The sequence below is a fragment of the Lutra lutra genome, chromosome 5 (assembly GCF_902655055.1).
Source record: "Lutra lutra chromosome 5, mLutLut1.2, whole genome shotgun sequence".
NCBI classification, from domain to species: Eukaryota; Metazoa; Chordata; class Mammalia; order Carnivora; family Mustelidae; genus Lutra; species Lutra lutra.
Window position 1 is genome coordinate 27020681 of NC_062282.1, and position 27007 is coordinate 27047687.

At 44.7% G+C, this 27007-nt stretch overlaps 1 protein-coding gene across 2 annotated transcripts in view; it reads right to left on the bottom strand.

The window, feature by feature from the left end:
* Positions 1 to 529: 529 nt before the first annotated feature.
* ADAMTS12 (ADAM metallopeptidase with thrombospondin type 1 motif 12) overlaps positions 530 to 27007 on the bottom strand; it is a 287143-nt gene continuing 260665 nt past the window's right edge. For both annotated transcript variants that reach the window (XM_047730729.1, XM_047730727.1), the window contains 4 exons: positions 19766 to 19942; positions 16361 to 16504; positions 9840 to 9993; positions 530 to 1792 (listed from right to left, as the gene is read on the bottom strand). In XM_047730729.1, coding sequence (XP_047586685.1) covers positions 1614 to 1792; positions 9840 to 9993; positions 16361 to 16504; positions 19766 to 19942 — 654 coding nt within the window. In that variant the 3' untranslated portion in view covers positions 530 to 1613. The remainder of the gene's footprint in view (positions 1793 to 9839; positions 9994 to 16360; positions 16505 to 19765; positions 19943 to 27007) is intronic.

The window sequence follows — 27007 nt, forward strand, 5'->3', positions numbered from 1 at the left end:
AGTTTCTAGTGTCCAAGCAATATAACTGGCATTGGCTGGCAATACCGTTACATGTTTGACAGACGTGGATGGACTTGTCCACTTGTACATCCATCTGTGTGTTTCTATCAGTTCTGCCCCCTTCTAGATATTAGCACCGGTTTTCAATAGCACCATCCTGGTGAATGGATAGGTAATCCACGGGAGCCAGGGGACTCTGTGCTCCACGGGGAACAGTAAATGCAGTCTACCTGTGTATGAGCCTCAGCCAAGCTGCTTGTGACCTGAAGGCCCCATCCCCACCCCCCATCATCACTCTCTGGGTTCAGTTCCTGTAAATGCCTCCCTTGACAAACCAGGAAAGTTGCCTTGCATTTGAGACCACAGTTGCCTAATCAGTGGTGAGAACATCCAGAACAAGCATTTTCACTTTCATTTCACTTTTTTGGACTCTTCTGACTTGCCTGCTCCCCCTAAGGGACAGACCTTCAAAAGTTAACTACTGGGTATACTGGGGTCCTATTTAACCTCACTTGGAGCTATGGGTTTGTTTGTTTTTTCTCAAGACTGAAGTTTGTATTAAGTTCTTGTACTTAATACAGTTTACCTGGTTCTCTGAAATATTTTGATCTTGAGCCCCGTTTTCTGTCCTGGGGTCGGCAGGAGTGTCTTGGAACCATGGACTTGACTATGGCAGCTGTTGTGTGTGAACCCCCAGTAAGAGAAAGACAGTTGGACCTCTGAGTTGATGACTGAGGCAGGGAACATGCTGGAGAGGAAAGTCAGATGGGAAGACTCCTCTGCTCTTCCCCAAAGGCAAGGTATTTGACAGGAAAGTGGTAAGTATAAAGGTCTGTGTTTCTTTTCTTACACTGGCAAGAAATTAATTTCTGTTCATTTCCTTTTTAAGAATTTCCATAGAAATTATCCTTGAGTCAGAATGTCTTCCCTATAATTAAGCTAAATCCCTTACCTTTATTAAAGTCTATAGTTTCTGACCATTTCTTTTTTCCTCTTCTTCTCATGTCTCCAGGCCAGCATGGGAGTCTTAACAGCCCAGATGACGAGTCTACAGGGACTGAATGATACAGCCAGCACCTTCTCTCCCTTGCCCCCAGTTGTGTACTGACTAAAGAAAGTTGCCTTCGCCTGGATGAATTAAAGGAATATTCCTGAAAGCTCTTCCATTACATATTAAACAGCATCTTCCCCAAGTAGGGAGGAAAAAAAGAAGGATTTCACCAAGGTAATTATCAAGGACTGTTTCCTGGATGCATGTGGTTCTATTTCCAGATACTCCTGAGGCAGTCTGGGAAAAACCTGGGGTCTTTGTTTTTACTTTTAAGGGGAAAAAGACATCAGTCACTGACTTACCTAATTTGGCACCTTTCCCAAGAACCCGTCCAGGAGATGCCTGAACTTCCTGGATATCTCACTGGCCTATCAGGGAGTAGCAAGCCTGTCATCCATGCCTTCCGCAAAGCCATTCTGTGGTGAATAAAACACAGTGGATTTTGTTTTGAACCAAAGTTGAACCCGAAAAACTTCAATGAAGTGGTCCCTGGGGCTAGAACGCGGGAGAATCAATCAGCAGGCGGCTGTGGTCTGTGGTGGGGGGTGGCTTGCTTCTGGACTTAGAATGCTTTGGGGTTTTTGAACGACTGTGGCTTTCTTGGCCTTCGGGTGTGGACGACGTGTGTCTGGGAACATGTGAGGCAGCACTGAGCCCTCACGGTGGGTACAGAACATTTCTTCATGGTTTTCAGTGTCTGGCAGAAACTTGTTGATAAGTTGTCCTTGGTACAAAGTAAATCTGTGGAAGGAGAGAAAAATAAGAAAAACAACATAAAAAAAGAAAGATTATCCTTTGTAAGTGAATGAGCACAACTTCTATGAATGGAAGATGTTACAGGTCTACCCAGAAAGGCTTCGTAGTAATTCATAGTAATTGACACCCCCTGAATGGTGATTATGGAACAGACAAGGTACAAAGTGTTTGTGTTAAACTGAATTATCAGTCACAGTGCTTCACTCCTGTGCAACACAGCTCCATATACATTCCCACCCTTGCCATGGTGGCCTGGTGGGGGGTGAACACTTCACGGCTTGACTTTGGCTTCAGTCCAATACTTGCTTTGGACAATGTGGTATCAGTAGGGATGATCCCTATGGGGCCTTGGGAAGTGCAATGTGGTGAACCCATCCTGATGAACTTCTGCTGTTCCCAGGAGAAGGACCTGGTTCGTGCAGCTAGTGGACCGCGGAGGATGGGAGACACAGGGAGCAAACCTAGACAGAACCTTCAGCTTGCAGCCAAGGCCAACCAAGGCCAAGCTAGGTTAGCCGAAACTTAGCTGACCCACAGATGCTGAGCTAACCACCCATGATTGTAATTTTAAGGCCCTGGGTTTAGAGGTGTTTGGCTCTGCAGTATTTTCATGCGATCATTGAATGCAATGTTTCACAAGCACTGCTTTCCGTAATCTCCCCAGCAGGGCCATCAGGCCAACAGGAGTCTTTCCATTATTACAAATGAGCACGGTGAACCCTACAGAAGTTAAGGTCCTGCACAATGTTCCCCAGCTGGTAAGGGGCATAGCCAGAGCTAAACAGAGACAATGTTGACTCTAGAGCTTACGCTTTTCTCAGTCATATCATTCAAAGCACCAGATGATAACCCAGCTAGCTGACTAGCCAGTGGATTCTGAGCAGAGGATACAGATGTATGAAATGTGATCACTGCCCTCCAGAAATGGACCGTGTAGGTGAAAGAACAAAAACATATGTAGATAATTCCCACAACAAGCATCCAGTGAGCTACCTAAAGTGTAATCCTTGTTCTACTCTGACAGGTCTAAGCAAATAAGTCCCTAATTGTTTTTTCTCGCCCTTGGCCCTGATTTCTTTATCCCACGAGGCGGGGACTTTCTCAGGGACCACCAGCACACATATTCTGGGAGCAGTACTCAGACTGGACTAGTCCACGGACTCTTGAGCTGGAAGAAACTCACTAAGGCCCCGAAGAGCAGATTTTCCTTCTCTAAAGTGAAATTGTTTCAAAGTTTGCCTGAGTGCCTCTCCGAGCTCTGGTTGCCTTGCTTTTTCTTTTTTACAGAAGAGATTTGAATAGTTTTGAAGAAAAACTTTTTTCACAAATTAAAGTAATATCCTCTTTATCCAAAAACCATGAAGGTATTTTTTCCTCTTTATGGTTTTTTTTTGTGGTTTTTTTTTTTTTTTTTTTCACTCTCAGGTCATGAAGGCAAAAAAAAAAAAAAAAAGAGCTTTTAATTTCCTCGGACCTCATCATTCCCTTGACACCACCTTGTTTTTCTGTGAAGAAACAAAAACGTATTTGATTAGCTGTCAGAGTCCTATTTTGTTTGCAGGTTCGAACAGCAGTTGGGATTTGGTAACACACAGTGTTTGTAGAACCCAAAAGATTTTCACTATGGATTCTTTTATTCTTCAGGCCTCTTCTTTAAGCCTATTATGAAATCCAATTGCTCCTAAAATCCACAGGGAAGTTTCTTAGGTCCTCTGCTTCAGAAGGCGTACATGTTTCAGCCAATGATTCCTACCGTGACTTCTAGGCCAGGTATTGTGTGGGTTGCTGTTCAGAGTGATGTGAGAATTCCTTTCTAGGCTGCTGGCTTTGGAGCAGGACCAGCATGGGTGCCTGGTGGCACAGACCTGCTCCAATTTCTTAACCAACATCTCCTGAAGCCCTTGTGGGTGGTGGCTGGAGGAGAGTCAGGCGGCATAGCTTTCTGCCCCACAACTCCCTGACATGAGTATGGGAGTGCTCTGGGGCTACTTTAGGAGAGGAAGAAGACAGAGGCAGTGTCAAAGATCAGCCTGCCTTCCATCTCTTCATGAAGCTTCTTTTGGCCATGCTGGCCCACATGGATCCCTGCTATTTCAGTCTCCAAACTTGCATTATTATGTAATATTTGTTCAAACATGGTACTACAATCTATCTTGAACTGTTCTGTAAATGGTGGTATGAGCCTTTTCTGCTAGGCTCTAGTGTGATCTCTGGAGGCTGTCTACCATTCTAAAAAAGGCTTCTAGAGGTTCCCAAAGTTCTTACCTGTTGTGGGCTGAACCGCATCCTCCAAAGTTTAAGTGTCCCCCAAAGTGGCAGTGGCATATGTGAATGTGACCTTATGTGGAAATGTTTTTCTTTTTCTTTTTTTAAAGATTTTATTTATTTGACAGAGAGAGAGACAGTGAGAGAGGGAACACAAGCAGGGGGAGTGGGAGGGAGAAGTGGGCTTCCCACTGAGCAAGAAGTCTGATGTGGGGCTCAATCCCAGGAACCTGGGATCATGATTTGAGCTGAAGACAGATGCTTAACAACTGAGCCGCCTAGGGGCCCCACATGGAAACAGTTCTTTGAAGGTGTAATAATGATGTAAAATAAGATGAGTTCAGAATAGCGTGGGCCCTTAATCCTTAATAATGACTAGTGTCCTTATAAGAAGAGGAGGAGAGACCGGTACACACAGTGAAGAGAAAGCCACAGGAATACCCTGACCATCAGAGGGAAGCTGGCCCTGTGCAGACAGAGCGAGAGACTGAAGTGACCCCAACTACACGCCAAGGAAAGCCAGGGACCTGCCAGCAACGAAGAGAGGCCTAAGACAGAGAGCACGGCCCTATCCGAGACTTTGATTTCGAGAAGTGTGAGAACACATTTTTGTTGCTTTCAGCTTTGTAGCTCTTGGTAGCCGGGTACAGTAGCCCCAAGACAGTAATGCGCCTCTCCCCGTGACAATAATCATAACTGAAATACAACAGATTGTGCACTCACCCCACAGCAGGCCACATAATTCCTCTGTACTATTTCATTTGATCTACCTAGAAACGTACTTATAGGTATGGCTCTTCTTTTAAAAACTGAGGGTTCTGAAAAGGCTTAGTAACTGGCCCCATACTGCATAGCTGGTATGGAGTGTGACCGGGATCCGAATGTTGCTTCAGGGAAGGTTCCCAGGGTGCCACTAAGGGAATGAAGCTCTTGTACTGGCGATGGGGGATGGGGTGGGAAGGGGGCCACATGGACAGATCTTCCTTGAACACAGCCTCTTCCCTGGCTCCACACAGGCCCCCAGCTGTCAGGTTAGGTGACATGTCTGTGCGGGACAGACGGAGGCTCAACCATGCCTTGTGTTCTTGCCTGATCTTGCCTGAACCATGACAGAAGGAAGCCTGCTTTTCAATGGTCCTCAGAATCCTGGGAGCATGCTGGGTCCTGGGGTCCTCCTGCTCGAGAATGGGGCACTCGAAGGAAGAACGGATGTGGTGGCCTAAATGGGGAGCCTATGTTCCAGGCCCATGTTTAGCAGCTCATTTAGACAATGACGTGAGCCCAACATCGTGGCATGGCTTGACTGCACAGTTCTCTTTCTTATTATAAAACAATGAAGGCTTGTTGTGTTCATCAGCACACTGGATTCCAGCCGAAGCACACACAATGCTTATAATTAGGGGCAACTTGGAGAGGAGATCCCAATTTGGCTCTGCCGGTTCAACAGAAACCAAGCTTGGAAATTTAAAGGGACAGTTAAAAGCTTGTTTCTTTGTTGTCAGCTGTGTCTAGGCTGAAAGGATAATATTTGGCCCACAAAAGAAAGTTGAAAAACAATTTCAATATTGCTGACAAATACAGTTTCTGTAAGAGTTTGGGTTCCTTGAGGCCAGGAGCTGTATTTTACTTATTTCTGTTGCCTCAGTTTTTAAGCACTTGTCTAGGACATATCTTGTGATCCTTTATATTTGCTGAATAAATGAAACCATGAAATCCTATTCATCTGAAAGAATATTCCAGAATAGAAAGTTTGCCGACTCAAATGTTCATTTGTACCAACTCGGGGTCTATGTACTGTCCTTATTACTTTCCTTATTCTTTTTCTTGCCTTCTCTACCCCTCATTCCTTAAATTTAAAGCAAAACAAAAAAACAACAACCAACCTAGGAATAGTGGTGTGTGTATGAGTTTTGCTTTTGTTTTTTTAATCATTATGAATGTAATGCCTAGAATATACCTGATAGTAAATATTTCTGGATAAATTAAAAAATACCTTAACCTACTTAGGGTTTTACTATGTAGTCTCTACTATGGAAATGGTAGTTCTGATTTAGAATTTAAATCATTAACAACTTAGGTGGCATCTAAAGGAAATAAAATGGCCTGGAAGAAAGCAAACTTTATGTGGAATTCATATCTGATCTTGTAAGACGGACACAGGGCATATGTGTATTGTGCTGGCTGGCTGGCTGACAAGATTCCAGGCACTAAATGACTTATTTTCAAAGCATTTTAGAGGACATGAGGGTAAGGGTGGGTGGTGGGTTTTTAAAATCAAGGAATTTCTTGATGCTACTCTTCATGTTGTTTCTATATGAGTAAGCATGGCTCGACCTTCAAGAAAAGCTCATAATTAACTTTTGTTGCCCTGATAATTGTTGATGAGTGGAATTCATTGCTATTTATATCTGTTGCCAGCCAGCTGTTAGTCGTCATCTTCTCAGTGTGAGATTTCAAGAGAAGTCATACCAAGTATGCATTTGACCTGGTTCTGATTATTGAAGATTGCACTGTCCAGCAATCAAACAGTTAAAGACCATCTACTTAGGGTGCCTGGGTGGCTCAGTTGGTTGGGTGACTGCCTTCTGCTCAGGCTATGAACTTGGGAGTCCCAGGATCGAGTCCCTCATCAGGCTCTCTGCTTGGCAGGGAGTCTGCTTCTCTCTCTGACCCTCCCCCTTCTCATGCTCTTTCTCATTCTCTCTCAAATAAATAAATAAAATATTTTTTAAAAAAGACCATCTATGTAGAATTTAAAAATAAGAGCCCATAACACTGGATGTGGTCAACGAGGACTATATTGTGGCTTCAATTATGTAAAAATCAACACAACACTGATGGGTTCTATAACCTTAACATTTTAAAAACATGGTACAATAGAAGGTTATGAGATGACATGAAAGGAAGAGGGTCTCAAATTTGCCCTCTGTGGTGAGGCCTGAGATCCTGTGCATCTAACAAGCTCCCAGGTGAGGCCAAGGCAGCCAGTCCACAGACTACATTTTGAGTAGTAAGAATCTGGAAAGCTAAAAGTTAGTTACCTCTGAAAATAAGCCCTAGCAGCTTTTCTTAAGAGTTTCAAGTAAGGTCCATGATAGCCATTCTCAAATGTAATTTGGTCAGAAAGTAACTGCACATGATAATCACTTCTACAGCATTTTCTCCCTCAGTGTATTACATTCAGAATTTCCAGCTCAAAACTCCCTTGTGGTCTTCCCATCTGTGTAGGAAACCAATCACAAGGCACTCCTACCTAAATGATTCATGGGCCTACCAACAAACACATCCCAAACGGAACTCATTTCCTTTCTTCATTCCCAAACCCACTGTGGGCATAGGACGCCCAGAGAATGGTAGCCTCCTCTATTCAGTGGCCCACGTTGGAAATCTGGGCTCATCCTCCCTCTTCTTCCTCCAGGAACAGAGTCCTGCCACATCTCTCTGTCCATTGGCTCTTGAATCCACTTCCTTCTTTCCACCTGCACGTCTACTACCCCAGCTTATATCACATCTATCTCTGGCTTGGGGGACAGCTGCATCTACAGAGTAGTCTTCCTTGTCTACCTTCCAATGGCAGCCAACATGAAGTTCTCATCTCCACACCCTTGTCTAGAATATTCCAGTGCTCCTTTGCCCCTTCTGCCCTGAAGATAAAGTCCAAACTCATTGGCATGCTTCCTAAGCTCCAGCTTTCCCCTCCAGCCCTACCTTTTCTAACTTCCCTTGATCTTCAGGGAGCTTGAGTTAGGCTTCTGCACCATGACCTTGTATTCTTCCTCATTACTGAAGAAACCGAAAGCCTTTCCAGGAACCTCCTGCCTGACCTGTCTACTCATCCTTTACTTCCTCCACAGGCCTTCCCTGCTCTCCCCAGTTTGCAGTCAATGCCTTTCCAGGAACTCTTGTAACATCATTACTTCCCTTCTCAGAGTTGCTGGGTTGCGCTTTGTTTCTTGATTGACATTATGTTTACATGGAGTTGGTCAGGGTCTAGCAAATATGTGCTGAGGAAGAGCACGATTTGTCAACAAGCAACCTCTAGGGAAAATCTTCTCGGGTACGAACTCTAATGGTGGTCTCTGTGGAATACCAGCCCCCTCAGTCCTTGGAAGGAGACGAGGAATAGATTAACAGACCACAGCCTTCACTACCTCTCATCCTGAAGAATCTTCAGAACACGACTACCACTGGGGACCACCAACATGATGGTTTTCAAGAGTTTTTCTCTTAGCTGCTGCTGTCTAGTAGTCAGCTCTTGAACAAGGGGCAGAGTAAATTCAGCCTGACCCTCTAAATCCCGATCTCAGGACTACATCTATAAGAGGCATTCTCTACTTTGTAACGGATGTAACTATCAAAAAAATCCTCTCTCCCTACCTAAAACCTTCTCTCTAGGTTTTTAATTTAATTAAAAAAAACCCTCACATATCAGTGAAGCCTCAGACACCAATGGAATAGATATTAGAATTCATGCTCGGACCTATTCAGAAAACTGTTAGTCTATTGAAATGAAGTAAGGTGCCCGAGGGAGGTAATTGAACTGGTTTGTTGATGGAATTTTTTTCTTTTCAAACCCACTCAATACCTGCTATTTAAAATCTTTACAATACCTCTAGAAGGCCTATGTTATTATTCTCCTTAGAGCCAAAAAGAAACAGGCTCAGAGCATTACATAACTTGCCAAGGTCACAGAGATAGAAAGGGGCTGCTATGGGACCCACACCCATTGCTGTCTGATTCCAACACTGGATTCCTTCCACCCCTGAGAGGCCTGTGAAGAGAAGGCGACCTCGTCTGAGACTCCGGCTCTGCCATCAGCCCTCCATGTGCTCACGAACAGGCCTCTTAACCTTTCCAGGTTGGAGTTCAACACACTTAACATGACAAAGGTGACCACAGGTACATTCAACCTGGGAAGCTTTCTGAAGTGGAGGTTGGATATAGCAGACAACACGATGCTCCCCTGCCTCAGGTCTCCCTCCTCAGATTTGTTGGTCCACTTTCAGTGTCACCCCCTCACCCCCTTCCCCAGTGCCAGCATCCCTGTTCTTCAGCTGCTAATACCCAGAGACACTGGCTCTTTTGGAGGAGTGCCTGCAGTGTCTGCTGGAGCTCATTTGTCTCTCCATGTGGAGAGCTTTTAACCTGTGAATTCCCTTCCCCTGGGGTGGCCCTTGGCCGGTGGCTGAAAAGTGTGGGAGTGTGAAAGTCCAGCTCTGGGACCTCAGGAGCAGATGCACAACTTGCCCCCCGGAGCTCTCCTGTGGGACCAGGCTGAAGCAGCAGCCTGGCTGTGATTTCTCCCTCTTCTGTCCTGCTGCCCCTATTCCCCTCACGGTCTCCCTTGGGAGCTTTTCCAAAATGGATCCCTTGCACCGAATCTGCACCTCAGAGCTGTTTCTGTGGCACCTGAGCTAAGCCGTTAGTGCAGCATTGACAGAAAGGGCCGCTCGGCCCCTGGCCAGTTTCCTGAGAAGGACGGGCGTATCTCTCAGACATTTCTGACAAAGCAGAAGAGATTCTCATCTGTGTAGGATGACATCAGTCTGAGTGCTCTCTGAGGCAGGAAAATATAGGAGATAATCCCTAAAGGAGTTAGAGTCAAACCTCACCAAATTGATAGCTTGCTTTGAGTGGAGCTGGCTGGCCTCTTCAGCATGAAGATTCCTGGCGCCAAAGGGGACTAAAACCATCCACAATGAATTCACACGGGACACCTTATTTATGAAAAGCTCTCGCCCCGCCTGGCAGTCATTCATTCACCCACCATCACTCTTCTTGCAGGCCTCTTGGCTGCATTTTCGGAATTCTGGAGGTTTGGGCTCGTGATCACACAGGCATCGGTCTTCAGTCATATTGTCCTCTGAGGAGACACAATGGATGGTCCTCTTCTGAAAGCCACCCCCACAGGAAGCGGTGCACTGAAAGAGAGGGGCGCACGGAGAGTCACAAGTCTTCCCCACGGCACGACGGGATCTCTAACGCCACTGTGCTCAAGCAGGGGAAAGTCTCCATGACCAGGCATCGTCTTGAAGGAGTCAGGGAATAAAGCACTAGTCATCTGGAAATGTGAATTGAGGAGGAGTCTACACTACTGACTGTGGACTGAATTCGGCTTAATTTACTATGGGGTTCCCTGAAGAATGTGGACAAAGGTGGAACAGCAGGAAAAAACAGAACAAAATTTCGTGTCTAGGTCCTGGTGCCTCAGAAATCCAGCTTCTCTGCACTCGTTTTGATTTGGGGCTGGGAATCAGATGTGAGGAAAGAGAAATGAGAGAGGAAAACCATGGAGGGATGGAGAAAGAACGTGGAATGGGCCCAGCTCGATCTTGTTGTGGCCTCAAGCCACACAGGCAAGAGGGCACCACAGGGTTGTGAAGCAGCTGCCCACAAGCCGAAGGGAGTTCTCTGGACTGCATAAGTGGCCTGTGATTCCTGGGGCTGTGAGAATCTTTGTCTGTACTTAACACATATACTCTTGAAAAAAAAAAAAAAAAAGTCTTTTTATTGTGTATATCTGTAGAACATAAAATCCACTCTTTTAACTGTTTTTAAGTATAGCGTCCAGTGCCTTAAAAGCGCATTTTCACTGTTGTGCAATCATCACCTCTATCCATCTCTAGAACTTTCTCATCTTTCCAAATTGAAACACTGTTTCCATTAAATAAGAACTCCTCCATCTCCCAGCCCCAGCCTTAGCCCCTGGCAACCACCATTCTATTTTTTGTATCTATGAATTTGACCTTTGTAGATACCTCATCTAAGTGGGATCATATGATATTTGTTCTTTGGTCCTTGCTGATTTCAATTAGTGTAAAGTCTCCAAGATTCCTGTACATTATAGCAAGCGCCAGAATTTAAGGTGGAATGATATTCCATTGTCTGTTTATACCACACTTTGTTTATCCATTCATCTATCGATGGATACTTGAGTTGCTTCCACATTTTGGCTATTGTGGACCCCAGATACTCTAATGATTAACATCTATTTCACATTTTATTACTTTTAGCCTTTTCTTTCTTATATAATCAAAACCTCCCAGAGGGCAGAAACCAGTAAGAAACAACTACTGAGTTGATCCCGAGGAAATAGAAGTGTGCAACAGAGGCCAGTGGGAAGAACAAGGGAAGTTAATCAGCCAGAATCTGGCAAAGAGTCCTGGACCAGGATTCCAGAGATGGGCTTTTCCACTTACTTTACATTGTCCTGGATCATTTACTCAACTTCTCACTTTCTTTCTCTGTAAAATAATGCTGTTAGATAAAGTAAATGACTTCCTTTCCTGTTCTCTTCTCCTAAGGGTCTGATGGAACCAGGCTGGGCTGGTTCTGGGTGCTGAAGTGCTCTAGGCCATCTTGGGCCGGACAGATGAAGATGAAAAACTAATTTCAAGCCAAGCACAAAATAAGCAGATAGGTCTCCGTCCATGCATTTATTACTCAAAGAAAATGACTTGTGAGTAAAGAAGATGCATGAATTTATGTTGTACTTTATTGGAGGATTAAGCAGGAACCATGGTGGCTAATTTGGGTTTTGTTAATGGTAGTAATGCTGTGAGTTTGGGGTTTTAGAGAGAAGCTACACCTCTCTCCATGCTCAGTTCCGCTTCTTTGGAACCAGCAACAATAGGGAATCTTGGTACAGAACTGAGCATCCCAAAATAAGGATGGGGCTAACGCTGATTAGCTGTAACTCCATGCCTGTGGATGCCTATTCAATTAGAGCCCCGGGTTTCTCTTCAGCTTAAACTGGCCTGTTTGGAAATGTTGATTCCCAGGGTTCAGCAGGTGACTAGCAAAGATTCACCTGTGAGAAGCTATAAATCTCTGGTTCGCTACCACTCAGCCAACATGGATGGCATGGAGAACTATGAAGAGGAGGAACCACTAGATGTCTTAAAACTAATGCAAGCATCTTCACTGAATAATTTTCTTGCACTTACTACTAATACAGGGTAGGCCCAGTTCTAAGTGCACAGGAGATATCCTTGAGTTCAGTCATGGTAACAACCATGGAAAGTCAGATTTGTTTTCTGCTTCTGCTGATGTAGAAACAGGTCCTCCTCTCTCCTGACTTTCCTTTGTCTTGTAGCATTTAATGGGCATGGAGACCTATGTCTTCCAAATCTGAAAATATTCTTCTACTAATTCTTTGACCACCTCATTTCTATCTTATCTCCATTCTCCCTTTTTGGAATATTATTTCGATATTGTATCTCCTGGTCTGATCTTCTACTTTTCTTATCTTTCATCATATTTTCTTTCTATCTTTGTTCTCCTTTTCTTGAGAGATTTCTCCACATTATTTTCCCAATCCTTCTATTTACTTTTTTTTAACTTTTGCTACTCTAAAAAATTTTAAGTTTTTCTTATATTCTCTGAATACTCTTTTTATATAGCTGTACTAGGAAGCTAGGTCATGGATGTCATCTCTTGTTTCTCTGAAAAGATATAGTTTGTTGGGGGGAGAGAGGAGTTTGATGTTTCTTTCAAGGTCTCTGTTCCTTGGGGTTTCTTTTGTTCTGTTTTTTATTTTGTCCTTGGTGTGATAGATTTTTTTCAATGTCCAGTAATCCTAGGCTATTGACTTACGATGAGGTACCTGTGAGCTGACTGGAAGTTTCATGGGTGGCAGCACTTACTGAAAGGTAGCTTTATATAAGGCGATTGGGAAGAGATCTGTGTTGTATGGGTTTTTTTTCTCTCGAGGCTAACTCTGTCCCCTGCCTTTGTGGAGCTCTATCAAGGAAAGGAGGACAGTATATACTGTGTATATTTTCACTTAATCAATGGTGAGAGAAGTTCTTTTGTCCTCACCAATCATGACTGATTCCAAGGTCTCTCTTGGTTTACTTCTCCAGCAAGAAGACTTCTATGCTGTGGTCAGGAAAGATCTTAAGAGCCAAATGTCTCTCTTTACAAACTTTCAACCAACTCTCATCCCCCAACCCCCAATCCCCTCCCATGTCCCCCCCGCAACAGCTGCCTCAGAGAAAATCTCTACTATGTACAGTTCTTGGCTTTCTCTACCATGCTAAGTCAACTTTAAGTTTGGCTATCTGCTTCTAGCTTCCAAAATTTTATTGACTCCTGCGATATTGTGCCTGTTCTCTTGTCTTTGTGGATTTGTGGCACTTTTAATTTTCACCTCTTCTATTTAATGCAGTTTGGGGAACAGAGGCAAATGTATATGTTCAACTCATCTATATGTGTTACTTGCACTCTTACAATTTGTCTTTTTCACTTAATTATAGGTGCTGGAGGTCAAGAGCAATCCCAAAGCCTGGCTTGGTAGGTGTTGGCCACCCTTCAAGTCCCCTCATCTTTGACATGCACAAGTGATGACTTTCTGACCTATGGCTCTTCCAGGGAAACTTTAACTCATGTCCACTTCCAGGAGGCAGTTACCTCTAACTCGCTCTAAAGAAATTTTCAACTTCTGTTGTTAGAAAGTTTTACAACTCAGAAATACGGGTCTACCTCATTCTTAAAAGGGCTGAACTATAACAAATTAATAGACTGACCAGTTCTATCAGAGGATATTACGTTATTTTTAGGAATTGCTATTACAAACACTATGGCAATGAACATCTTTATTGTCACCTAGGATTACGTTTGATGGTATATTTGTGGGGAAAATTGTCACAGGTAGAACTGTTGGGTGAGTCTATGTATTTTAAGTTTTTCCATGATTTTAATGCTTTCTGCTCTAACTCCAGAAGATGATTATAATTGAAAAAATGTGCTGGAAATTGAAGAACAACAACTATACAAAACCTCATTTTACAACCTGGATGCTACCTAAGTGCCAAAATGAGAAGCAGACTGCATTCTTATAGGCAAAAGGGGCTGTTTTTGACAATTTCATCTTCTCAGTGAGTTCCCTAAGAGCAGGATATGCTTCACACATCATTACTGTAACATTTGCTGGGCTATCATTATCTTTCCTGCCAGAAAGGATATTGGTCAGCTTTCCTTTACAATGAACAATGAGGTACTAGAGCCTCAGGGAATTGACAGACTTACAAACGTCCATCTGTAGTTGTTAATCTTCTGTGGGATTTTGTGTTCCTGAAGGGGGCCCAAATTTTTAACATGTTCATGATAGTTCATGTTACATCAATTATCTTCTAAGGATCACATGTGATTTGGTTAGTGATCCTTATATTGTTATCCATGGTTCCAGGATATATATTTTTTTAATATTTTATTTATTTATTTGAGAGAGAGAGAGAGGGAGCACTACTCAGGGGATGGTCTGATGGAGAAGCAAACTCTCTGCTGAGGGGGGAGCCTGACGTAGGGCTCAATCCTGGGACTCTGGGATCATGACCTGAGCCAAAGGCAGAGGCTTAACAAACTGAGCCCTCCAGGCACTTCCCAGGGTATTTTTGAGGAGCCTAATCCTGCAACATGCATTTATTCATTAGGTATTATCTTCTCATGTTCTGAAATCAATGACGGATAAAGAAACTCGGTTTTGGAGTAACTGAATTTCTAGTGAAAAGGGAAATGAAGTCATTTTCCAAGGGAGATACTGTGAGATGCCCAAATATAAAGTGATTAAATTACATTTACATGAAAAAATTACAATTGCACGTGACACCAGTGTCTCTTTTGGTCATTCATCAGGAATCAGCATTAGATGCCAGTAGAAATAGGGAATTCACAGAAAGTGTGAATGTGCCCTGGCTATCTAATGAATTGGCTGGCATCATTCTTCTTTGCCTCCTGGGCATTTTTTCAAGCTACAAAAATAATAAACAGTGTATTTTTAAAATATTTTTGCAGGGTAAATGATTCATGTGCAATGTCCTGTTAGCAATAATGAATCATCTTGTTTTTCCTGGATTTGAGTGGGTGATATCCAGACACCAGCACAACCTTGAGTTGGATGTACCAGCAGAAGCCTTTTCCAAGATCACATGCCAGCATGTGAACTTTCAGTCATGGGCGTGCGGGAGCAACCACACCGCTCTGAACAATGCGGATCAATAAGGATATAGCAACTGCAAAATATCCGGGGGCATTATGTGCAGCAAAATACTACACTGGCCTGTGTCAGAATAATACACAAAATACAAGGCACTTTAAAAATATTAATGGTTGAGGGATTTGTATATCAGATCCTCTTGGCTCCCCATCTCCCAGCTGTTGGCCTTTGATCCGTACTCACTGAGGTGGTAACCGGCTTCATGAAAGCACAGCCCAACCCATTGGCCTGCACCTCCCATGTCCATGCTGTGTGCCTCTCACCTCCCGACTCTGGGCTTTTCTTGTTGAGACATGAGACACGGTAGGGTCTTCCCATTGCCCACACGTGAATAACCCAGGACAACAGGGGATATTAGTCATCTGAGAGGACACTTTTTACCAACAATCCCGAGAGATAGGAGCCACTAGGGTCATCTCCTCCCTTCCTGCCCCCAGTCAAACTACCCTAAGAGGCAGTAGTTCACACAGGTTTTAGAAGACCTTCTTTTAAGAGCACCCAGTTATCCCTGAACCCGAACAGCAGTCACTTAGGACAAGAGGTCAGTCTGGTAATGTACCACCTCATATTCAATTCCCCTCCTTTCCTGTCTCCTTCCCCTTTCCTATCACCCCCACTTCCTTGACATGGTATCAGATTTGGCCTTAAGACTGTATTTTCTAGAGAATCCAGGATATGACCCATCAGACTGATGGCAGAAACTGTCTATGGTAGAATTTTCTTTGTTTTCAGTGTCACGGATACAGTTATTTATATAACAACTAAACTTTGTGACAACAATAAATCTTTCCCCTATTTGCAGTTTAATTTTTTGTTTGTCTCTCCATCCAACAGGCCGGCTATCTGGCAAGCTGATCTGTGGTTTGACAAGATCTGAAACTCACAAAATCAGGCTAAGCCTCAAGCTGCAGGGCACATCCACTCTTGATTGCTTCAGGACAAGCCCCAGGATCCAAGGTGCTGGACCCAAAACCGTCCTTCCTTAGGCTTTGTGCCTCTGGGATAATATTGGTATTTGATCTGTTGTCTTCTGGTGGTATTTGAACTTTTCTCTCCTGAGTTCACGACATAAACATTGGCCACACATCAGCTAAGGATGAACTTCTAGCAGATTTAGAGGTATTAATGGCAGAGGAGTACCAGAACTAAAATGTACAGAAACCCTCTATAAACCAGTGGAGATGCTGAACATTGACAATGAATATATCCTACCTTTGAAATCAAAACAAAACAATGTTATTATTTTTTTTAAAAGACTGAAATAAATAGAAGGGAATGTAATTGACTCTTACCAGGTCCCAGTTCCCAGCGACCCAGTGACAACAAGGGTGGCTGTTGCAGGGGGCAGTGGGCGTGGGCCTTTTCTTCCAGTCACAGAGACCTCCCGGGCAAGTTACTGCTCTCTTCTGAACTCCGCCTCCACAGGACCTGGAACACTGATGTAGAAAAGGCACAAGTTTAGATAAAAATCACAGAGTGACCTTTTCAGTGATAAGGGAAGACCTTTTTATTATCATTTTTGTTGTCTACAGTGCCAATAAGAATATTAGTGTCTATTTGGAATCTGTGCAGGTTCCTTACAATGACTACATAACAGTGATGAATCAAAAATTAAAGAGAAAGAAGGAAATTAATAAAGGACATTCTGAGGATATGAAGAGGAGAAAAAATAATCAGAAGATGCCACATAGTTCAATGTAACACAGAACTGGAGGTCACACAGAAGGAATTCTTGGTAAAAACCTAAATGAGTGGTCCTTCCAGAATGGACATTATGTTATCTTCATTCTGCCTTCTGGAACAAGTATCTGGAAACCAAATTGTAAAATGTAGATGTCTTTATTATGATTAGCTCCAAAAGTGCAAACAGGTAGCACACATTTGCAGTACAGTTTTGTTCATCTCCTCTTGAAATGGGATTTTTTCCTCCTTTCCCACTACAAAATGCTTTAGAATTAAATTGGTCCATGGCTTTGAATAGGGGCCTGGATAGGTTTGCCCTGGGGTCTGATCCACCAACTGTCATGCTTGCAAAAGCAAATTTGAGATGACAAGCTGGATTCCTAAAGGGAGACAACTCCAAAACATGTCAGATTTTTGCCCACTAATATAATTACATAAGATCCATTGTCTCACTTTCCTAAGGCTTCTAGGAGGAAATTACATTATCCACCAAGAAGCTTTGAAAAGTACTTTGAAAAATCTTAATTATGGTATGGTAACAACAACAGCAACCACAAAGCGATTTACAGCTAGCAACATCTTGCCCATTACATTCAGGCACGACGTGAGTGGGTATTCTAGAACACCGGATCATCATATGCAATCAATGCTTTCTGCTCAATAAAAGAACTGATCTATTACATTCACGATAGTCCAACTTCAAGGGTCAACATGGTTTTTTCCCATTTATTCTGTAGGAGGAGAGAAGAGAAGGGATCCCCCATTTCAGATGGGGGAGGTGGGGAGGGTTGGGGACCAAACCTTCCATGTGTTCTGGAAAGGAATGTAGTAAATAAACCACAAGTGTAGGATGCAGAGTTAGCATCGAAGCTTACAGAAGAATGTCCCCCCTCCCCAAAGCCACTTCCCGTCTACATGCCAAGCAGCCATGTTGCCTCCTGAGGCTCTGGGTCAATACCTGTGATTTCTGGGGCAGCAGCCACCACTGTCCCTTCTTTCTCCTTACTGGCTCAGTTCTAGAATCTGTGCAGGTTCCTCACAACCTGCGCATGTGCATATACCTACATGTGTGCATATATTCAGAGTCATCTGGCCATGTCATGTACTAGAAAGGAGGTGAATAAAGTATACACCAGGGCTTCTCCAAGTGTGGTCTCCGGACCAGCAACTGTAGCATCTTCTGGGTACTTGCTAGAAATGCAAAATTGAGGCCCCACTCCAGACCTCCAAATTGGACACTCTGGGGGTGGGGTCCACCCATCTGTGTGTTGACAAACCCTCCAGGTGATTCTGAAGTGTGCTAAAGTGTGAGAAGCTCTCCGGCAGAGACATCCCCATAGAAGAAAGGCTTCTTCTGTGCTGGTCGTCTGGGCCGGCTGACATGTCCAAGGGGGCCTACAGTATTCTCAGGATGGCTGACTGTGAATGTGTACAGACAAAGCAGCCTCAGCGGTAGTCAGGGTAAAGCACAAGGGTGCCCAGACCTTCAAAGGCTCCAGAGCAACACTCAAAATGATTTTTGCATTTTCCATCTCTCTCAGAGGGAAGTCTTTCAATTGTGTGGCTGGCTTGAATGAGAGTACTAATTCAGAAAGGAGGGTGGCGGGAGCCCTTGAGGGAATAGCTCCTGACTGGGGCTTCCAGGATACATCTTCTTCATAACCAGAGGGCAGATCTGATTTCTCATCTTTAAAAACCTGCAGATGCACTCCTCTCACAAGGCCCCTCTGCAAATCCCTGGATTCTGAAAGCTGTCACCAGGCTCATCATATGAGGAGAACTTGGAGGTCCAGAGCATGAGAGGAACAGGCATTTTATATGCTCCAGAACTAAGCCGGTAAGAAGGAGAAAGAAGGGACAGCGGTGGCTGCTGCCCCGGAAATCACAGGTATTGGCCCAGAGCCTCAGGAATCAACATGGTTGCTTGACATGTAGACTGGAAGTGACTCTGGGGTGGGGTGGGGGACATTATTCTGTAAGCTTTGACGCTAACTCTGTGTCTCTCACTTGTGGCTCACCACTTTCCTTTCCAGAACCCATGGAAGGTTTGGTCTCCAACCCCCCGCTCCGCCCCCCATCTCCAGCAAATTGTCACTGGTTCACTCCTTCTCCTCAGTTTACTCTTTGTTCAATGCTTACTGGGCGGATTTCTGTGATAGAAAGAACACAGGTACTGGAGTCTGCCTTGTGCCGAAACTAATAACCCACCATTTATTTTCTAGTTGTGTGAACTCATGTAAATTTCTTAATCTCTGAGTCTCAATTTCTTCACCTGCACCATGGAAGTAATAAAGCCTACCATTCAGGTTGCTGTGAGTGTTACACCACGTATCACAGGCAAAACGCCTAGCCCACAGACATACTCCAAATATGCTGGGTTCCTTTTTTCTCTTCTTCTTACCATGCATGGATAAGGCTGGGAGCTGTCTGGAGCTGTCGTGGTATTTATCTACTAGCAAACGAATCATCATACTTCACGGAAGAGCAGTCACTTCACTTTCGTGTGCTGAAGTAGGACAAAGACCCAGAGGAACCTGGGCCCTCACAAAGCAGAGGGCACACACAGGCACAAATACACTTCCTTTTATTTGTGTGAACAGTGATCTGGGCATTGAACTGAGAGGTGGAACCCTAAAATACACTGTGTGTGGGAAGGAGCTGGCCATGACCCCCAGCTCAACCCCAGAGGCCTAGCAGAGGCATGGGAGGCTCTGCCCTCAGGGGCTCTCATCAGAGTGGTCTGTGAGCATCTCCTTGACACGGACCCCAGTTCTGTCCAGTATATCCACTGTGAGACTGGGTTGTGCTAAAACGCTGAATTGTCACAGCTGAAACCACACAATGTAGTCTTCAAGTTGACCTGTTCGGCCTCCTGTGTGGACAGTGTGGGGCCACTGACTGGAGGCTGGTCATTGTCACAAGACACATGCGGCCTCCCCTGACTTCTAGACTCGAAAGGTAACACAGAGACTGACGCTGGCCGGGGCTTGGAATGACGTATGTGGAGGCCGTACCTGGTTCCAGGGCTCCACCTGCCACTCTTCACAGGGCTCCACGTTGCAGCTCACGCTCAGTGGGGGACGAATGCCGGCCAGGAACTGGCAGTGAAACAGCCTCAGGCTGCGGCGGTCCAGGCTGTCCACACACTGAATCTCCCGGATCTGGAAGCCCCCGCTGCAGTTTCTGGAGCACTGCATGGAGGAGACAAGGGGGTTACGCAAGTCCCTGATGTCAGGCTTCCATTCCCCTGAATTCCAGGGGGCTTCTGCAGAGAACCATGAAGTTCCAGGCTTCCAGGTATGAAGAAGGGGCAAATCTAGCTCAAGTGACCTGCTTCCCTCACAGGCCTTGGAGAGGAAGTCACCCAAGCAGCTCCCAAACATGGGGCCACCCGTCTTAGAAAACACAGGCAGGGACTTATAGGAACTGAGTGGCAAGTTCTGTTCTGTCACTCACTTGTCATGAGCTGTTGGGCAAGTCTCAGAAACATTCTGAGCCTCAGGCGCCATACTTGGAAACCGGGATATAACTGTGTCTCCCAGGGCTGTGGTGAAGATCATGGACCCTGGGGTCGGGTGTGTACTGGCTCAGCGTCTGCCTCAGTGGGTGGCCCGACTCTCTCTGGTGTGGAGTCATCCTGGGTAAATGAGGCTGCCCAGGAGGGGACGACTCTGCCAAGCCATACCCACATCTCCCTCAGAATCCTGCCAAAAACCTGTTTGCTCTGTGACTCTGAAGGCAGGATGGGTCACCCTTGGTCATGTGAAAGGCCTGAATGAGGGAAATGACTGGAGTAACTGCCCAGTGGTTTTGCTCACAGGAGTGACCTTGTCTCTACTGCCATCCTTCCTCCCACAGCTGATACCCCCTGCCTTCTTCACTGAGCATTTGTTCGGCACAGGTTCACGGAAAGCCATCATGAGGCCCTCCTCACTGCCCCCCCCCCATAGGCCCACACCTTGCATGGCAGCCCCCATGGCCTGCTGTGTCTCAGGAAAGAGCACGGTTCACTGGCACGCTGCTGACTCTTTAACGTCATGGTAACACTGGCGCACTAGTGTCCCATCCCCTAAACCACAGCTGACACGGCCTCTTCAGAAGCAGACCTACTCCCTGACCTCTTGGATTCTGGAAGCTACTACATCCTCCACCTGCGTTATACTTGATCAGAACTCAAGCTTCCAAGACATGGTCTCTGGTGTCTTCAGAATATTAGTGTCTACTGATCCCTTCCATTCATCTTGCCCCCATCTTCTGGTCTCTCCTAGTCCTGTCTTTGCCTGGCCTGTCTTGTCACAGCCCACACTCAGTTGGGGACCCGAGGTAGGAGGGATGGAAACAGACCCCTGTGCTCCTCAGCGCTTTTCCCCCAGACTCTCTGTGGGTTAAGAGTACCTCCCTGGGGGCACCTGGGTGGCTCAGTGGGTTAAGCCTCTGCCTTCAGCTCAGGTCATGATCTCAAAGTCCTGGGATCGAGCCCCACATCAGGCTCTCTGCCCAGCAGGGAGCCTGCTTCCCCCTCGCTCTCTGTCTGCCTGTCTGCCTACTTGTGATCTCTCTCTCTCTGTCAAATAAATAAATAAAATCTTTATATAAAAAAAAAAAGAGTATATCCCTGTTGTCCTTATGTCCCAAATGTTCCTCCCTCTACCCTTCACATTATCTGCTACTGCTCTTCCTTTTAGGCCTCAGTTGAAATGTCCTCTCCTCAGAGAGGCTTCCTGGAAAGCCTTTATCCAAAGGAGACTCTCCCTCTTCTTATGTCTCTCAGCTCCTTATCTGTTTCTATCACAAGAACTTGAAATGTGGAACAATTTTTACTCACTCTGTGTGTCCTTTTTCTTACACTCTCACTGCCATGAAATTGGAACCCTATCTGCTCTGGTTACCACTGCGTCCTGAGCACCCGGCATGGGGCCAGGCATCGCACAGATGGTCCACACAGGCTTGCTGAACACATGCACGGATTTGGAGAAATGGGTAAACCGGGAGTTTCCAGGAGGCTAAAGAGACATGTGGTTGCTGTGGGGATGAAAAGTGTCTTTACCCTTCCCGTCCTCCCAGCTATGATCTCATTAGCAGTCTTGGCTGAGAGAATGTACCAGCAAGAAAGTGTGTCTGTTGCTCTAGGTACATTTGGCCCCTCTCTACATAGTGAATAATTATGCTCTTTCTGGCTATGGTGGAATAACCCTAATTGCAGGGTTTGGGATGGTGAAAGAAAAGTCCTCAAAACTTTCAGTACGGTTTTCCCTTCTGCCACCTGCACATTGTACCAAGTCACCTGACTTCAACCTTGGGCTGTCACATAGAAAGATGCTGGCCCATGTGACAAGGGACAGACTGATGCTCTAATGCTTCCATAAATCAAATGTTTAGCTTCTTAGAAATAATCAACACTTGCCAAATAATAACCCCCCCACACACAAATAAAATAAAATAAAAACTGTATTTTCTTGGTGCCTGGGTGGCTCAGACAGTTAAACATCTGCCTTCAGCTCAGGTCATGATCCCGGGGTCCTGGGATGGAGTCTCCTGGGATCGAGTCTCCTGCTGAGCAGGGAGAGCCTGCTTCTCCCTCTCCCTCTGCCCCTCCCCATCACTCATGAGCTTTCTCTCTCTCTCTTAAATAAATTAATATATTTTTTTTTAAAAACCCTCACTTTCCTGCCATGTAATAAGTACACAAAGGAAAAAGTAACTGCCAGTTTGAAATCAGCCACAGAACAAATGAGGAAACATGTTAATAATTTCCACACAAAGCAGCCCTTTTTTGACAAAACAGATTTCTGGGAAAGAACATGTAGTAAAGCAACAGGGATCTTTATTAGGACAGGGGAATTTTATAAGAGTTAAGTATGAAATGGGATTTTATTTTCCTTTTTTAATTTGCTGTTGCAATCTGTTATTCCAAAATTTAATTTTCAAATTAGCATTTCCCTTTTGTTATTCACAGTCAATGGGAAATGAACTTTATTAATATGCTGAAGTAAGTAACAAGGGAAGACCCTCACTAAATCTATGACTTTCATTCCATTTTCAAAACGGCTTCTTGTTCAGTTAGCAACAGAGAAGGGGCAGGATATTAAACCACTCCATTCCTAAAGCTGTTTTGCCATGTATGATGAATGCCAATTATTATGTTCATTTTCTTCTTGCCCTAGAGGAAGGCCATTTGGATTCATGGTTTCCTAACCTGGCGCCTGTGGACCAGACTGAGCACAAGAGTCAGACTAATGAAAACAAAACCTGGCCAGTGCCCTCCTTGGATCAAATGGTCCCATTTTCCGATTAGCACCTCAGCTCAACAGTGCGATCTGCAGACCAGATCAAGTTAGCGTGAAAAATACCCTTAGCTTACAGGGGCCACTGGCAGAGACAGAATGAAATCACGATTCTCCCTTGTGTTGCTATTTTTTTTTTTTAATTTTTTATTTATTTTCAGCGTAACAGTATTCATTGTTTTTTCACACACCCAGTGCTCCATGCAATCCGTGCCCTCTCTAATACCCACCACTTGGTTCCCCAACCTCCCACCCCCCGCCCCTTCAAAACCCTCAGATTGTTTTTCAGAGTCCATGGTCTCTCATGGTTCACCTACCCTTCCAATTTCCCTCAACTCCCTTCTTCTCTCCATCTCCCCTTGTCCTCCATGTTATTTGTTATGCTCCGCAAATAAGTGAAACCGTATGATAATTGACTCTCTCTGCTTGACTTATTTCACTCAGCATAATCTCTTCCAGTCCCGTCCATGTTGATACAAAAGTTGGGTATTCATCCTTTCTGATGGAGGCATAATACTCCATAGTGTATATGGACCACATCTTCCTTATCCATTCGTCTGTTGAAGGGCATCTTGGTTCTTTCCACAGTTTGGTGACCGTGGCCATTGCTGCTATAAACATTGGGGTACAGGTGGCCCTTCTTTTCACTACATTTGTATCTTTGGGGTAAATACCCAGTAGTGCAATTGCAGGGTCATAGGGAAGCTCTATTTTTAATTTCTTGAGGAATCTCCACACTGTTCTCCAAAGTGGCTGCACCAACTTGCATTCCCACCAACAGTGTAAGGGGCTTTCCCTTTCTCCACATCCTCTCCAACACATGTTGTTTCCTGTCCTGCTAATTTTGGCCATTCTAACTGTTGTAAGGTGGTATCTCAATGTAGTTTTAATTTGAATCTCCCTGATGGCTAGTGTTGTTTTTGATGTGTGAAGTCATCATGATACTCGTTCTGTGCTGGACTCACACAGAGTGCTCAGTCAGGAACCGTGAGATGCTGGAGCACAGGGCTGGGAGGTCGGAAGACTGCACTCAGGTGTGACCCTGACAGCAAGGGGCTACCTTAGTGTGGGTTAACCACTTCTCGTCTCTCAGCCTCTGTTTCTCCACTGGTGTGGAAAGGAGGATAGACGAGATGATTAGACTATCCCAACATTCTGGAGTGGTGTGAAGTATGGGGTCACTGCATTTGTATTCTGTTCTGATTTCAGAATACTTACTTGCTTTCCAAGTTGAACTAAATACTAAATTGGGATACCAAAAAAAAAAAAAATTCATTCCTGTTCCTTTCCTTATGCTGAACAGTTTCCTAAGACCCTTAAGATTAAATAGTTCATTCCAAAAATTCTAAGTGGAACAGCACCAAAATTCATCCTTCCTTCCATCTCTTCTCCCATGCCACCCCCATGTCTCTTCCAGTTATTGGGCATTTCTATGTTTCAGGCTCTATATTCCAATCCAACAGGAGGGGAGAGTGACATAAATGAGATGGAGGAATAAAGGCTCTATTTAATATAAATATCACATCATGAGTTGCTCACGATCTAGTGAGGGCACAATGGAGGAGGTGGGCAATTTCACCTGAAGAGGTCAGGAAAGGTCTAAATAAAGGAGCTGAAGTTGGAGCTGAAGCATATAGGATAAGTAGGCGCTCACTCAGCTGGCAAAAGAGGGTGGGGAACAATCAAATGGAGAGAATGGTATGTAAGGAGGCAGATTGCTATGAAACAAGGCTCACTTGGGATCGGCAAGCTGATCAGAATGCTAGGGCAAAGAGCCAGGATGGACAGAGATGGGCAGGGCCATCACGGAGAGCCCCATAGGGGTCTTGGGGTGGTCTTAGGCTCATGCTTCCTGTGCTCCTAAATGTTTCTAACTCATTCTCATTCCTCTATTTTTTAGGGATCCCTTAATCTAAAACCTTTGGCGGGGCTAAGAGAATGGAACGGCTCAGACATATAACAAATTATATCAAGACTAAAATAAAGGCAGCAATTCTTAGTATATAATGATCTTCCTGCTACTCAGTTTTTGCTTTCTGGGGACAGAGAATCCCTTATAACATGCAAGTCTAAGTTTTGACTTTTGCACATTGGACTGTAATATACATTCCTGTGAACATGATATATATCAAAGTTGGGGGTGGTCTGTATTTAGCAAGAAAGGGGCTCTTTCCCTACCAAATTTATTTCTAAAAATTCAGATCTAAAAAAATGTAGCAATGCCATTGACAATCTGTAAACTCTAATAAACACAAAGGCAAGAAGAAGAATGAGACAGGAATACTAGTGATAAAAAAATACATTAGCAAATATTTGAAACCCACAGCCACAGGGCACCTGGGTGGCTCAGTGGGTTAAAGCTGCTGCCTTCAGCTCAGGCCATGATCCTAGGGTCCTGGGATGGAGCCCTGCATCAGGCTCTCTGCTCAGCAGGGAGCCTGCTTCCTCCTCTCTCTCTGCCTGCTTCTCTGCTTGTGATCTCTGTCTGTCAAATAAATAAATGAAATCTTAAAAAAAAAAAAAATGAAACCCACGGCCATAAGGAAAGGCTCCCACTTTCTCTCATTTTCCAGCAAAAGCCAAAGGCTGCAAAAATAAAATGGCAACACTGCCGAGAAGGGAAAACAGAACATTCCAAGAAAAAAAATGTAAAAACGTTTCTGATTCATTTCAGAAATAATCAAGATCTGTTACAACTTAACTATGAAAAGGGAAGTGCTTGTTCTCAGAAAGCAAAGAAAAGGCCTGTCAAACCACCAGTTTACAAAACTTCAGAAGGGGCAGGCATCAAGATGTTCCACCAGGCAGTGAGTGGGGCGGTGGGTGATGCATCGCTTTGGGGTCAAACCCAATGGAAGCTTTTCAAACCCATTTTGTCACTTCCTAAATTTCCTGCACGATGACACTCTCTTTTGTTTCCTCCTACAAATTTTAATGCCCTGAAATTGGCATGCGTCTTACAACTGATGTACATATTTATTGTGTAGTGTTCCCCTTCTTTCTGAAAAGCTGTCATTAAATAGATGACGTGTCCCCCTGTTGATGGTTTCTTAAAACCGGGAGTGTTTGGTAACAGCTGTGTGATCAAGCGTTAGTGATTTAAACATCCCGAGCTTTCAGTTTCCTCGGTGGGAATTATAAAGAAAGTCCTGTGCTGGATGAAAATGGACTTGATTATCTAAAGCAGCTCTTGTGTAATGCTGGGCACATGATAGTATCCGGAGAGTGCTGGGGCCCAGGCTAGGTCAAGTTCTCCAAAGTTCACACACACTTTGAGCACCTTGTCTGCTTCATCCAGGGGAGTAAACACCTGCTCCAGCCAGTCCTTCTGTTGACAGAACTTTCTCTGCTGTCACCTGTCTATAAGCTTTCTGGCCCAAGTCCAGGAAGCCAGAGGTTAGGAAGCACCTAAGGGCCAGTCCTAACTTCCATCTGGAGCTCAAAGTTGGCCCAGGATTTCCCCTGAATAGTCTTCTGCCATTTACAAAGTTGTTTCACAAACGCTCTCTTTTCTGACCCTTGTAACAACTCTATGAGGTAAGTGGAGGCAATGGCATCCACTTTATTCCTCAGAGGTGAGAGAAGCACAGTTTCTAAGGTGAATACACTAGTCTCACATGCTGGTCATGACAGAGCGGGGCTGCCAACCCACACGGGTCTCGTCCACTGCCCAGCACCACTTTCAGGATGCAATTCTGCAGAACGGTCTTTCCAAGCATGCCTCTTGGAGAAACCCGAGAACTACGACTTGAACTTTGCTTCAGACAGACTGATGCATGAAGGGGAAGCAAGCCATGCTGAAAGACCACTTCTAGACATGTAAAGGCAGAGGGCTGAACATAGACTCCTACTCTGCTCCACACCCGGGGGAAGCCTGTCCCCAGCAGCTGTACCGGGCTTCATCAGGGAGCTGCACAGTGCTGGAGACAGAAGTCCATAAAACCACAACTCACACAGCCATCACAAAGCAAG